Source organism: Cariama cristata, unplaced genomic scaffold (assembly GCF_000690535.1).
Source record: "Cariama cristata isolate BGI_N322 unplaced genomic scaffold, ASM69053v1 scaffold2799, whole genome shotgun sequence".
In the NCBI taxonomy this organism is placed as follows: domain Eukaryota; kingdom Metazoa; phylum Chordata; class Aves; order Cariamiformes; family Cariamidae; genus Cariama; species Cariama cristata.
In genome coordinates, this window is record NW_009633899.1 from 86,898 (window position 1) to 101,422 (window position 14,525).

Sequence of the window (14,525 nt, forward strand, 5' to 3'; positions counted from 1 at the left end):
CACATCATCTGTCATCTGGAGTATCATCATTTCCATAAACATTATCCCAACCATTGATTGTCTTGCTCACTGTTGTGCTTTAAGCAAAATCCTGGACTCTTACCATATTTACGTCCTTCATCTTTCAACTGTAATAATGGTGAAGCGCTGACACCAGAATCATATTCCAAGTAAGACAGAGTGCTCAGTGACAACACTGTCTCTGAAATTGACTGTGCTATCTTGGCAGGTTCATGATTATGGCTTTGATAGGACTTCTGTAACTCATATCCTGCCATCAGACTCACATGGGCACACCCTTCTCTTCATATAGCATCGAGTTACAGTCAAACAGGACACATATTATGACTTAAGATATACTCTTTAGCATTTTCAGCTTCGGGGTGAAAATGACCATCATTCTGACCATATATTTTACATAGCTTACAGCTTTGGGTTTTGCTATTCATTATTTTAATAAAATTACACTTGGCTATAGAGTTCTCAGGAACTAATTCTCTAGGAACCAAAAGGTGCTGAAAATTTTCAGAGCCTCAGTTTGGCAAACAAAATGAAGCAAAGCAGCTGTTTTGAGAAACAATGGTTATATCATGCAGATACATAGCCCTCCGAGAAAAACTAAATTCAAATCAATAGTAGAACTAATAAGCTCATTTTTACTAAATAAAAATAGATGCTACATGAATTAGCCTTTTAGAACAGAGCTGATTATCCACACCCTAAAAGACACATCTTCATTTGAAAGAGTGAAGAAAAGCCACGGGTTGTGTATGTTAATGCGTGCACATGTGCTTGCGTACGCTTGTGTCAGGCTTTACAGCACTTAACATCACAGACAGGCAGGCTTAGCGCTCCTGCAGCAGCTAAGGACACTTGCTTCATCCACCATGCACTTTTAAGCATGTATTTAGAATGAATATCAACAGTGTATCATTGTTTCTGTTAAACTTGAAGAAAACAACAATGAAGAAAGAAAATTAACTTTTCAGAAATATACCTCCTCTTTTAATTATTTTCCCTATATGAAGATGCTAGCCATAATGCAAAGTGAATAACAGCTAATCAATTTTTTACTACACTGTTTAGGCCTCGTGCTCTGAAAACAGGTTACTATTTATTGGCTTTATATTTAATCTGCTATCCTTAATCTCTGTGTTTGGATAACTTACTGGCCATACATGAGCATATGCCTGTGCAACTTAGAAGAAATACCAGAATCATGCCTAATTTCATCTGTTTTGAACCAATGACATGCAAAAATCTCCTGAAAACACTCACCTATATACTAGCTTAACAGTATTTCTGGGACCACAAACACACACAAATGCATTTTCCACAAACATTTTTGCAGTAAGACGAGGCCAAACAACTGTATCTTGATTGTAAATGGAAAAAAAAAAGAATGGTGCTGTGACCCCTCTCAAAGACAGAAGCCTTTGTCAGAAGGCAGCAGCCCCAAATCACTGTCATTCCCAAAACCTTAACCACAGTAATTAACCACAAATGGTTAATCACGATCAGAGCTGGTCTCAGATCAAAAGCTGGTAAAAAGCCACATCCATCAATTTCACTAATATGAACATTTAACATAAACCTTTCAGTTTACTTGTTTACACAAGATTTAGGGAATGGAAAGTAGAACCTGAATACTGCTCTGCCAGGCAGAAAAGAGCTTTTTATCTCACTACAGATTAATGACTTGTTAATACTGTGGTTAAGGACTATCAGTAAGTCAGCAGTCAGTTGGGAGGTAAGATGCGACTTGCAATGGAATGCCTTTGGGTATGAAGAGACATGTACATCCACATGAATGATCACTTCTGCAAAAGCAAACTTAAAGCTATATAATTTATGTAAAATCAAATTCTTAGCTACATGTTTAGTCAAATAACATGACAGCTGGATAATGCCCAGTAAATATCTCTGAGCCAACTCAGTTGTAATTATATGGTGTTTCTTATTCCTACTCTGATTGATAATAATTTAGATTTTTTTGAAATATATGCATTTCATTTTAACCTACTTTATATTGACATAAATACCAAGTTTCAAGCAGTTCCATCTCTACAGATGAGATGATCCTTAACACCAGGAAATCAGGCTACTCTTTGGTATCCAACATCTGCATGGAAGAAAACTGTCATTAACCAACACGGGCCAGAAAGCTCCTTGCATCCCCTTAAAGAGCAGTTCAAGACTTCATGAGCTCTAATTCTCCAGAGGACTTTTGTAACAGATGGGAATGAGGCAAATGCATTAAACAATTTAGATTATTATTTCCAGAAATACTTCTACAGTACTCAAGTGTCAAAATGCTTTTAAATCAAGCAAATAGCATGTGCCCAGACTTATAAAGCTGACTACAAGAATTAGATGCTTATACTCCATGAAATTCAGTTGATTCCAGATATATATAGTTCCATTGCTCATTTTTAAAAATTCATTCATGACTGACTGTAAAGATGAGAGTAGTATCTTAATGAGTATAAAGCCCAAGAGAAATAAAATAAAATTTTAATGTAGACATTTTTGTGTCTCATACCACTGGAAACCTTTCACACAGAAACGGGTCCTTGCATTACAAAGTGTGCCTTCAGTGCAATTCACCAGGTTTCTAAAAGGTCTCCTCCTGTCCCCAGATTCACACAAAGGATTTGAACCTGATGTACATTCATGTAATTTTGGTTCATGAGAACAAAATATACAAGGTCATGCCTTCAACGTAAGTGACTGTCATTCAAGATCACATCTGCAAGAAGCACCACTAAATCAGACAGCTTCAATAGGGCAATCATTCTGGCTCCTTCAAGATCATTTACAGATATCTCATCATAGTCAGGCATTTGCCTCCATATTCTGTTTTCAAAGGAGGTTTCCTATTAAGTTCTTAGAAAAGGCAAACCATAATTTTAAATAACATTTTTAGTGCAAATACTGTACAACATAGCTCTTCCTGTACATTTTTACAGTTATTTTCAGCAATCTAACCACAAGGAATTGAATATACTGCTTTAACCTCTGCTAAGTATGGTTCTTACACTTATTGACACCTGCTGTTGATCATTTGAACTGGAAAATTTGCAGGAAGGAAGCACCTGAGTTCAGCTCTGAGTGTTCTCCAAAGTCTCCAGGAGTGTTTTATGATAGCATTCAACGTCTTTAATCAAGTAGTTCATTACTGGCTGGCAGAAACTCTTTGTTGCTGTGAACTCACTCAGCACAAAGTTATTTTGTTCATAGTACTGCCATTTCCTTTTCAAATTTGTAAGGTTACTGTGCATCAATCTCCTGCTGCTGTAAAGTTTGGCAGTCTTTTCTCTAAGCTTTTATTTTCCTAAAGGTGACTGTTTTAATAGGTCCCAGGTCTTATTTCTCAGGATTTTTTTTCTTCTCCATTCCTAGTAATTTCAGACAACCTAAATTATTTTCTGTAAGCTTTCCATACACTCCTAAATTTTTACCAGAAAATTTATGGCAAGATTTATTTTTTTTTTCCCCCTAAGGCCACCCCCCCATGAGTTCTGGCCCAAGGGCATCACAGTAAAGCAGGCATTTCAGGATATACGAAGTACATTCTTTCTCAGGCAGATGCCCCTTTCCATCCTTAAATTGAACCTAGCAAACATCTATATAGTTCGCTCGTTCAGTACCAAAGGTATTACATGCTGCTTCTTAGCATGGATTATTTGTTCCAGTTAAATGCAACATTAAACAAATGGTTGCAGCTTCCAGTTGGCTAAGGATATATGCGGAGCTGCATCATATGTGCCTGTAAAGGACACTAAAAGTCTACCCTCAGATGTGTCTCTAAGGTGCCGTTGGAGTAGTGTACTAAGAACTGCAAAAAAAAAAACCAACTCATTTCTAGTTCTACTTATATAACTGACTTCGTTGAATATTACTGAACAAATCACACAAGCTCCCTCCATTTATTTTTCAAGATGACACCAGAATCCAACTTTTTAATAAGAATATTGCAAGAACCAAACACTAGACATTCTTTCAGTGCTTCTGTTGCCTTCTTAGACTCCTTGTTGCTTTCCAGCTCTCTCCAACTCTACCAGCATTCCTCGTCTTACCCAGCTATAGGTTAAATACCTCAGATAACCATATGCCTATAGGCCTTCCCTGAATTAATCTGCAAAGCAACCACTTTCTTTAGTGCCAAGTACCATGTAGTGGTCAACAAGAGCAGTTTCAAAATCAAAACATTAATGATGGCATAATATAAACATTGAGAAAAATGCATTTAAAAATGGCTTCAGGGAAGCAAGTTTAGAAGACAGTGGAGAGCGATGGGCATACATTTTATGACTACCTGTTACTTGCTTTGCAACAGGAATAAAATTTTAAAAACCATTATGGGAGGAGATTGAGGGACCAGTCACCAAGAAGAACCATCTACCTGTAAGTATTTCCTGTTAATTTTTAATTGCTCTAAGTTCCAATTTGCTGTTAATTCTATGTAATTTGCCTCCCCAACACCCAATGACATCCCTAACTGCAAATGACCATAGCAGAAGCAGCTGGACAGGCTGGAAAGCCTAACTCCTTTGTCTGTCTTTTCTTCATCCCCAGGATAACAGTCCCTGCTACAAGCTTTCACCTTCTCATGCCTTCCTTGCCTTTCTTCTGAGCAACACAAAATTTTTAAGAAACATCACTCAAACGATCTGCCAAAAATAAGTATCAGATAGTCTCATTCATTACAACCTTAAACCAGTCCCCTTTAAAACACAAATGGTATTTAGCAATTCTCTTCTCAATATTACCCATCCTTCTCCTTAATGCCTTCTCAACTTGTGGGCAGACTGTCACTGATTTCTCTGGGATTTTGATCAGATATTTCTCTCTCACAATCACTAATTCTGTCCGTCCTGATACTCCTGAAATTCCTAGCATCATGCACCTTAACATCCCTCCCTTCCTGTGTTTCTCCTGTCTCTATCCACTCCTCTTCCCAAAGTTTATTCTATCACTTTTTTCTATTGCTTTTATCACATTAATTGGTAAGCTTGTCTCCAAGAAGTTAATTGGCCCAAGGCACAGGTCTTTCTGCTTTCTCCTAATGCTTAATCTCTGATCATGGTCTATCAAGCCTTTTATTAGCTTTCACTTGTATTACTCCTATAATCAAGAAACACAATATGTTGGACTTTTGTCTTGTAGAACAGTTGGCCATTCTACATATATTATGTCTGTGGCTTTTATATTCTCTTCGTTTAATACTTTTTCAGCCATTATAACATTAATAACAAAATAAGTACTTTATGCTTACGAACTTCATGCAGCAAGAACACAGAGGACTACGTGCTTTCCCACATTGGAAATATTTCTAACACACATCACTTCGCATTTTCCACTATGTGGGCAGGCAGGCTTCACAAGAAGCCACACACATAGCAGAAGTTGTAGCAATACCTGGGAAAAGTGCTTAAAAGAACAATGAGTAATTATGTGTTCAAATTCTATTGAGCTGAAGTAGAATTCAGACCATAAAATGTTTCTTCTTTGAAAATCTTGCTTCTGCCTTGCCCTTGGAAAACGGAGCCTAATACATAGCAACATAAGCAGTACAGACTTTTCCTATTCTAAACGAGTATTTCCATGTGGCCTCACTGCCCTTTGAATCAAGGGCATAGAGAAAAGCAGCAAATACCAGGGTTGGCAGCCTCACACAGCTTGCTACTGAAGCATGACCCAACAACTGCAATCGATACACACTGTCGCTGCCAGCACCCATACAGCACCGCGCACATTTCTGGAGTAAGTAAAAAAAATCACCATTTCCAGAAGCCCAGAGGAGACCCAGGATCACAGAGCTTACCAGTGTGGGCAAATGCATCTCATACACTTAGATAATCTAGTAAATGAAAGAATCATCCTTTTGCTATTAAACTTCAGAACACTCCTTGACACAGAGAAGCGATATATTCTGTCTCACAGACAGGGGAGAAATGAATCTTTGTGTAACCATGAATTGGCAAAGCTACCAGGAAATCTGTACCTGAGCAGGGCATCGACTCTTGAGCTCCCACCTGTCCCACAGATCATCAGTGCCTTTCAGATCCAGACCAGGACAAAGCAGTACTACTCTGCAAGCAAGATGGCCAAGCTCCACTGAAAGCCCAAACTGCAGCACAGGAGTATGTTCCATATCAGCAGAGTTGCAGATTTGTAGTTAGTGAGGCTGGGCAGATTCTAACCATTTCTGATCCAACAGAAATCTTCCCTACTTTACATGTTATTCTGTTTCCAGTACCTGTCCCCATGCATGGCCCTTGGCTGGCTGGAAGTGAGCTGCAAGCCAAGCCCATACCAGCCCTACACAAGCAACTGGAACACCACTTTACTGGGACTTGACACCAGGGAGTATGGGCGCAGGCAGTGCTTGTTACACTACCTGGTGATACGCTGCTCTGAAGTGCCAGTGGTCACACGCATTTCAAAACTGCCTCTGCTTCTCCTCGCATTTTAGTAGAGGGTATTTTACTTTCACTTTGAATAAAAAATAAAAACAAAATTAAAAAATTGGGAATGACGGACAGAGAGTTTGGAATACAACAATACACTAGACTGAATATATGAAAAATGAGTCTAGCTTTAAAACAAAGACACAAAAAGAAAAAATAAAGAGTAAAAGTCTCAAAAGTGATAAAGGAGGGTGAACAAATTTGGTCTCTGTAGCTGGCACCAAGAAGCAGCCAGGGCTCCTACCAATACAAAAGACAATTAGATTCCAGCAGACAAACCAGAAAGTAATGATTATGATTGCTGATGCTGCAGACCATGGCTGGCCTGCATTAGGTTAAGTAAGCTGGATGCAAGCCAGTATCATTGAACAAATGGCATGGCACATTCTGGAGGAATCTGAGGAGATATTACTAATATCTTAAAGGTGACCTTTCACACATGCTATCCCAGCAAATCAGGCAATTCTCTTGGCTATAATGGACAAGATCAGCAGAGGCCAGTCTCTTGAAGTTATGCACTCTTCATACAAAGAGGATTTTTTTTTTAAATTTATAGTAATTGATCATACCTCATTTGAGCAAAGTACCCTAAGTGCTTTATTGGTTTATTTCACCCCTTCCCCGTGTTTTAAAGAAAACATAATCTAACTTTCCATTATTCATTATCATCCAGGAAGGCAGTAAGCTAAAAAAGATTTCTAATTTTTAGCCATATTGTATATTAAAAAATGTAAAATGTTTCCTAAAAGGGTAGGTGCATTAATTAAGGTTGCCTCAGGATAAATGAAAATTACTAGGAGTGCTCTGCTTTCCTGAATGAGTTTTCCATAGATTATTTATAATTGAATGAAACCAATTACAGCATTTGTAAAAGAAACCATACATAAAATATTTCCACTTTTGCAGAAGCTGAAGAGCATATCGCATGAACAGAAAAAAGGTCTCTACATTTTTATGAAGGAAAAAGAGAAGGTATCTTCTTTTCTGAAAAAATTTTCCCGTAAGTAAAATAAACAGTAAATACACTGGCTACAAATCTCATCAGCACAGCCCAAAAGGGGCCTAGCGTATTTGAGAATCGGACCCCGGATTCTAAGAAGCCATCTCACAGCTGGAAATCCTGAAGCTGAGGATTGAACTCCTTTCCATTTCTTCAGAGAAGAAAATACAGCTTAATTAGGCTCAACTTTCTAAGTAGTGGTTATCCTCTAACTAATCAGTAAAGTTTTAAATTAGTATCAGACTAATGGTTGCTCAAATAGTGGAACACACTCTGTCTTCAAAATATAGTCTTACCCTGCTGACAACTGAAAAAAACTAGAAGACTGAGGATAACACAGACTAGTATATAGTTTTTATTTTCGAACAGAAAACATTCCTTTGCTATCCTACAGAGCAGTCCCTAAAACAACACACAATCTTTGTCTGTGCACAGAGATTTTGCTAATGAGAGAAAAAAGATAACTTTGGGGAAAAAAAGAATTAACGTAGTTTCAAACACAACAGCATTTTCTGAATGGATAAAAAGGAAAATGTTTAAAGTTATTGCTGGGGAACCGAGAAAGACCTAAATAAAATTATTTGAATAATCATTAAAGAAAATCGTTGGCCTGAAAGACACTGAGAGAATTCTACTTCCAAATCAGCTAAAAGCAATACACTTAACTGAGTTCATCTGTAATTATTTGTTATTCACCTGGATTAAGAATTTTACCCCATCAGTAAGCCAAGCAAGTGCATATTAATTACAAGGCTCACAAATGCAAAGCAGAATTATGTTTCAGCATCTTGTAATATGCTGCACGTATTGCAGGAAATATCTGTCAGACCATTTTGCTGCTAGTAGTCAAAAAGCTTAACTTTATTCCTAACTACTTCTGTGTAATCAGTAATGAAGCTGTGCAATGATTTAAGAGGTATCTATCTATCACCAGATAAAACTAATATATATAATAATAACATACTTTGATTTTCATTTCCTTTCTAGACTCACATCAAAATAGCATCTGAGTGAAAATCAGAGCAGATGCAAGAACATTGTTCATTATGTGTTCTAGGTTTAACATTGCTTTATGGGATACGTTATGACACTACCAAGTAGACATGAGCACGATGAACACCTGCTGTTCTGCAATGCATCTAGGCTCCAATGCCTACTGTGCACTATCCAAGAACCTGGACAAATCTTTTCTTAATTTTTCATGTTTATCCTTGGATGTCAGATAAACTAGCAGACAGAAGTATCATTGATAAAAAGGAAAGGAGAACCTGAGGCAATGTGAACTGAGATAACTACAAATATCAGGTGAAAATTTTCTCAGATCACTAGAAGTGGTTCGATCTTTTTTATAATCTACATATTATGCTTGCTGTAACTCTCTGGCTCTGTCAGGTGTTCTACATTGAAGAGAGTTATGATATCAGGTATGTTGGAAGGTTACAAACATACAGGCATTTTTCCCGTACTAAAAGGCTTCCTTAGTTCAGGACACCCTCTGCCATAGCTTCTTTCTGATGATTCTTTGAAGTTTTTTTTTGCCTTTTACATAATATGGTGACCAGAGTTCAGCATAGGAATTAAACTTTTAGATCTGTGCATTTTCTTCTCATTTGTTCTCTGCACAAACTCCTTTACTTTCAAGACAGGCAGATCTAGCTGCAGTTTTTAGATTAGTCTTTACCCTGCTTAAGGCCACACTGCTACTTTTTTTCCATTGCCAGTCATGTTGAACTTCATACAGATGTGGTCAGCTGCATTATTAGTCATTTCAACAGTTCTGGTCTAATCTTCAGCACTTGAGAGAATACCTGCCAGTCATATGCTGCTATTATTTATGAGACAGTTCTACTATCCTACTTTTTTCCTCTTACCACTTACACAAACGGATCCACTTTAAGTGTATTTTTATCCTTTACTTACATAAAGGCTGCCAAGTAAGTTTGATTTTTTTCATGCTCTTTCTCCAACTTCTGTATGATAGGTGTACTTAAAATAGACCCATCCAGATGTCTCAGTCAACAGAAAAGTAAAGGGATTGTAAAATTATGAAAGTTAATTTCTTTGTCTTTATATAGAAACCCACTTTTCTAACTCCTTATATCAGTTCCTGTGGAATGTCCCCACACACTACCATTACTCACATGCTGAGGAAACTACTCCTGGAGTTACAGGATCAGATGTTTTAGAGTATGAATATACATTGTTGATATCAAGTATAATATATCCCAATTTTTTGTTTAGAAAATTCTTCAGACAAGCCAGAGCTATCTGCTTTACAGAGTTGCTTCTCAAGGAACAAACTTCCCCCTCAATCCTTTCATTTCAAAGCAGACTCTACTGAACCCCATCACAATTATCCGTAACGTTTTCACAGACTATTAAACAAAGATCTAACTGAAGACTAGAAATGGATGCAAAGACAACACCAACTTCTTTAAATGTTTATTCATCAAAATAAGGAAAGTGATAAATGGCTGTAGCAAATAATTAGAGAGCACTTACTGTAGTGGAGAGCTGTGGTCCATTCAACTGTGCATGCAGGATGGCTTCATTGATGGAGTTCCGGATTCCCATCAGTGCAATTTCCAGATCATGTGAGGCAGCCATTTCATTAGTCAGATACTCCAGCGTGGAGATATACTCCCTCCATTGTGCATCCAGTTCTGACACACTGGCCAAACAGCCCCTCATTACATTTAGACAATATCCGACACAAGGTCTGATTAGCGTCAGGCCCTGGCAATGCGGGCAGTACTGCATCTTCACTAGAGCTTTGCTACATTCCTTCGTGAGAGCTGCGTGTTCAGTAGTATTTATCACTTCAATGCCCAGACTGAGGGCCTGGCTGAGCATCCTACTTGCCCAAAGAGATTTTGACAGCTCTGTAACCATGTTTTTAGAATAGCGTCCAAAAGGATTTATGTCTTGCCTTGTAAGCCGTAGACACTCTGTATAGTCCTCTGATAAATCTGTAATTCCTGGGTTTATTAGCCGACTATACACCAGAGGAAAGAGACTGTCAAAGAACCGTAATACTGCACTTTCCACTGTAGTCTCTGCGCCCAGAATGTAGAGAGAGATGTCTGTAAAAAGTTCTTTAACAGGCTCTGCTGCTTCTTTTGCCATAGGTCTGTAAGCTGTCTCAAACAGGGAACTTGTGCGGTTTTCAGCAAAGCGAAGCAAAGACTCAAAGGCCTCTAAAAAACAGGCAGGGGAGAGAAAGAACTAGAGGTTAATAGCAAGCCCCTAACATCTTAGTCACAAGACTAATATTGTCTTGAACAGGAACATCAATAGTCACACGAAATCTGCAATATGAACACACTAATAGTGACTACAGTTTTCATCAGCAATATGATTAAAAAGACACCTAAATATTACATGTGCATAATAGAGGCAACATAATACACAAATATTTTCTTTAAAAAGATGACTGTATTCTCCCTAGCTAGACCCTAACCCAAACTCTAGAGGCCCACGAAGGACTCGCACAGACTCCAGCGAGCACAGGCAGGGTCGATATAAGATGGTTTTTGTAACTGACATTGCATTTGGGCAGTTCAACCAGATACATTTCCAAAACATCCATTATCTCACAAGCTTTCATTGCGCTGGAGGGAATACAAACAGAAGCTGAAGCTTTTGCTTCACAGTGCTGTGAGTGGGTGGCTGAGAGGCACTTCTTGCCACGTACAACTCAAGGATGAAGGAACGATGCTGCGTGAATTCTTGCCCTGTTAACATCTGCTAGGTCTGGACACCAGGCAGTGGTTGGGCAGGACTTGACATTAAGTCTGCTAGGAACCAAAACCCAAATGAAATAATGAAGTCAAGAAAAACAGTATCTCCTTTAACTACATCATTTTTGAGTGACCCAAAAAAAAATATTTAAGGAGTTAATGGTTAACACATTCCAAATTGCAGAAGGCAAATATTACACACCCAAAACACTCACTGGGGTGCTAGAATTCATAGACAGGGGTGAGGAAGTGATCAGTCCCCAAGATTATTTTTAATGACACAGAAGACAGTAATCCACACCATTCCCACTGCTCTCTTTGGAAGGTCTACAACAAAAAGCCTCTGACATAAATCATTCTTGCAGTCCTCTGGATGGAAAGTCATTCCAGTCAAGGCGGGAGACCTATCACTTTATACCTCCTGAGGACTGGCCAGATAATGGGTTTTCAGTCTAATCCTACTCTATATTCATCTGAACACCGCCATGCAATTCACTGCAATGTAACACAAACCAAAGTCACCCAAAGATCAGCTCAGCAAAGCAGCAGTTACAATACTGTAAGTCAAGATCAGCATACACTGACAAAGTTTTGTAGAAAAAGCCTGCTCAGTGCCTTCCTCTATTGCATCTCCCCGGGCAACTAACTTGCTTGTTATGATAAGCATTACAATCCCTTTACCACAAAGTGTAATCTAACTAGACAGATAATACAACATATCTCATTGTACATTAAATCATCAGTATTTTACACACACACACTGTATCCTTCTGCCAGAGAATCACTTCAGCATTCTCAGTGGTATTACAGCAACTAATACTCTGGAAGTACCTATAAAATCCTAGAAACTAAGATTTCAGGTACACTTCAGTTGAAAAATAAGAGAGTTCATTCTCAGGCATAGAAATACCTTGCCAAGTTTCAGACTGAAGCACACTTTTACAGCTGACAAAAATTCTGAAAATTGGATTTATGATGGAAATATCATATAAAGCTTTTTGTTCACTATATTACCCATATGTGTTTATTTTTATTTCTAGAGGAAACCTAAACACCATTTTTGTTTATCCTACTAAAAAGGCAATGGAAATATTCAAAATATGAAAACAGTGTTTTAAGTTTCCTCTTTCAACTACACATGCTCTCTTATGGATATTCGTCTTATCATTAGATTATGGGAGCAGGGACTGTCTCCGACAATGCCAACAGAGTCCTACACTGTTGCTTTACCTTCCACACCCATAAAGGCAGAACTGCAGGCATCATCCTCCTTATCCAAAAACTAAACGAAATGCATTTATGAATGTGCAATTATCCTTATTGTCCTGAGAAATAACAGCCCCAGAGAAAGCTGAGAGCAAAACAGTCAATGACAACATACATCCCAAGAAAACAGCTTTCAGCAGCTTCTCAGGATACTAGGTTGCAGACTAGAAGCCATGTAGCATTTTATTTTCAAGCCTCTTAATTATGAAACTTCTGCATTCAGTTAAATAAAATTCTGCATTATTCTGAGACAAGTATGAAATCAAAATATTTAATAGTGTCATTTATTTTTCATTGTAGAAGAGAAAAATTGTGACAGTTTATAGCTTCATTCCTCCTGCAAAAAGAGCCCCAGCATCAAAAATACGGTACAAAAAAAATATTTCTGCTGATAGTAGATGTGCTGCAAACACCCATAAGGTATCATTTGCTTCCTTACCAGCACTGGTCAAATACAAAAAATGACTCATGCTTGCAGGCACTCTGGCAATGATGTTTCAGAAAGAAATATGTAGGTCTTTTTTCATTATTAAGGCATTAAGAGATGTTTAAGACAATTAAATTACTGGATCAGCTGGATGTTCTCAGACCTTTAATTAGAAATAATGGGGCTTCATGCAGTCGAATGATTTTATAACAATGGACAGCTTGCACTCTGGTTGGACAGAGCAGACCACCTTAGCATCTTGTTTTAAAACTGATTAATTATATGCTTTTAATGCACCTTGTATAGAGTTTCTAAATCCCAAGGAAGGTTTACCACTATCTGAGAAACTGGGTGCTCATCCATGCAGTCAAATACAGCAGCCTTTAGACATTTATGAACTCGCAAAAAGTTGAATTCTAAGCCTAAGTGTACACTGGGAGAAACATTTGATCATCTTTCACAGCCTTTGGCTTCAACCAATTTAGCAGCATACAGCGTACTATAAAATGCAAATATATTGATTCTGAACAGAAGTAAGCTATAACCAAAATCATCCATAATTTGATGGAGACATTATGTATTTTTTTTTCTCCCTTTAGTACCAAAATAAAAAGGAAGATAGAGAACAAGGTTTGTTTTCATGTTCTTCAAAAGCCCCTTTTTGATTTAAGATGACAAGGAAAGTGAAACAACAGCCAGCTTTGGATTTTGAACGCACTGGTAACTACTTAAAGAAAGTCAGGCCCCTTCCATGGCAAAAATTTTGTTCAAACCGTTTATCATGCGCTCACAAAACCCTTGACACCACCACTGATGTGTCTGTGAGTCAAACCCGGTTGATCAAATACAGCTTACCTCTGGAAACTTCACATCTGAACTGCTGGCATTTGAAAATTAGCTTCTGGAGACAAGCCCAGTTATGACCAGATGCCACACTGGTTTTGCTGCTCCACCAGCAGCAGAGAGCTTGCCAGGCCAAGGAGCTAACCAGTTTGCATACTGGGCTTCTAGTCTGCTTCCTAGCATCCACATACACTAAAAATTGTATTATGCTCAGTCTAACACACACAGATGGAAGAACACCGCATGTATAGCATCCATGCTTATTCATCATGAGCATGGCACAGCTTGGTTTTGAGTGACAGTTTCCTTCTGACAGAAATACATCCATCCTGACACAGAGAATGTTTTACTTCTCTTAAACCAGCCAGCAGCTACATTTCATATACCTAATGCAATAAAAACCACAAAGGATTCCCGACTTCTCACACCAGCTTTTGCACCAGTGTAACACCACTGACTTCCTCAGGGGTTTTAATCCTGATTGAAGTCCATTGTATGTCAGAAGAAGCCACAGAATTTAAATATTTCTGCTAAAGTACAGTGCTACAGGGAGAAACCATTTTAGGAGGCACATACCAGTCTGCCCAACACTGGTGTACCAGCATTTTCCAGATTTCCTCTATTTTTTCACCACTTGGAGGTCTATTTGGGGAAAAGAGCAAGTAGATTTTAAGTAACAGTACAGGCAAAGGAAAAATATCTAATATTGTAACTACAGCTTTGACTAGTTCCTCATGTCATGTAAGCACTGCAATCAACAACTTATGCTAACTCAC

The 14,525-nt window shown here is 38.2% G+C and overlaps 1 protein-coding gene across 1 annotated transcript in view; it reads right to left on the bottom strand.

Annotated features, from left to right (window-relative positions):
* The window catches only part of LOC104166848 (glypican-5-like), a 118,428-nt gene that overhangs the window by 42,999 nt on the left and 60,904 nt on the right, over positions 1 to 14,525 (bottom strand). Inside the window, exon 2 of the mRNA XM_009706939.1 lies at positions 9,976 to 10,670. Within this exon, the coding sequence (XP_009705241.1) occupies positions 9,976 to 10,670 (695 nt within the window). The remainder of the gene's footprint in view (positions 1 to 9,975; positions 10,671 to 14,525) is intronic.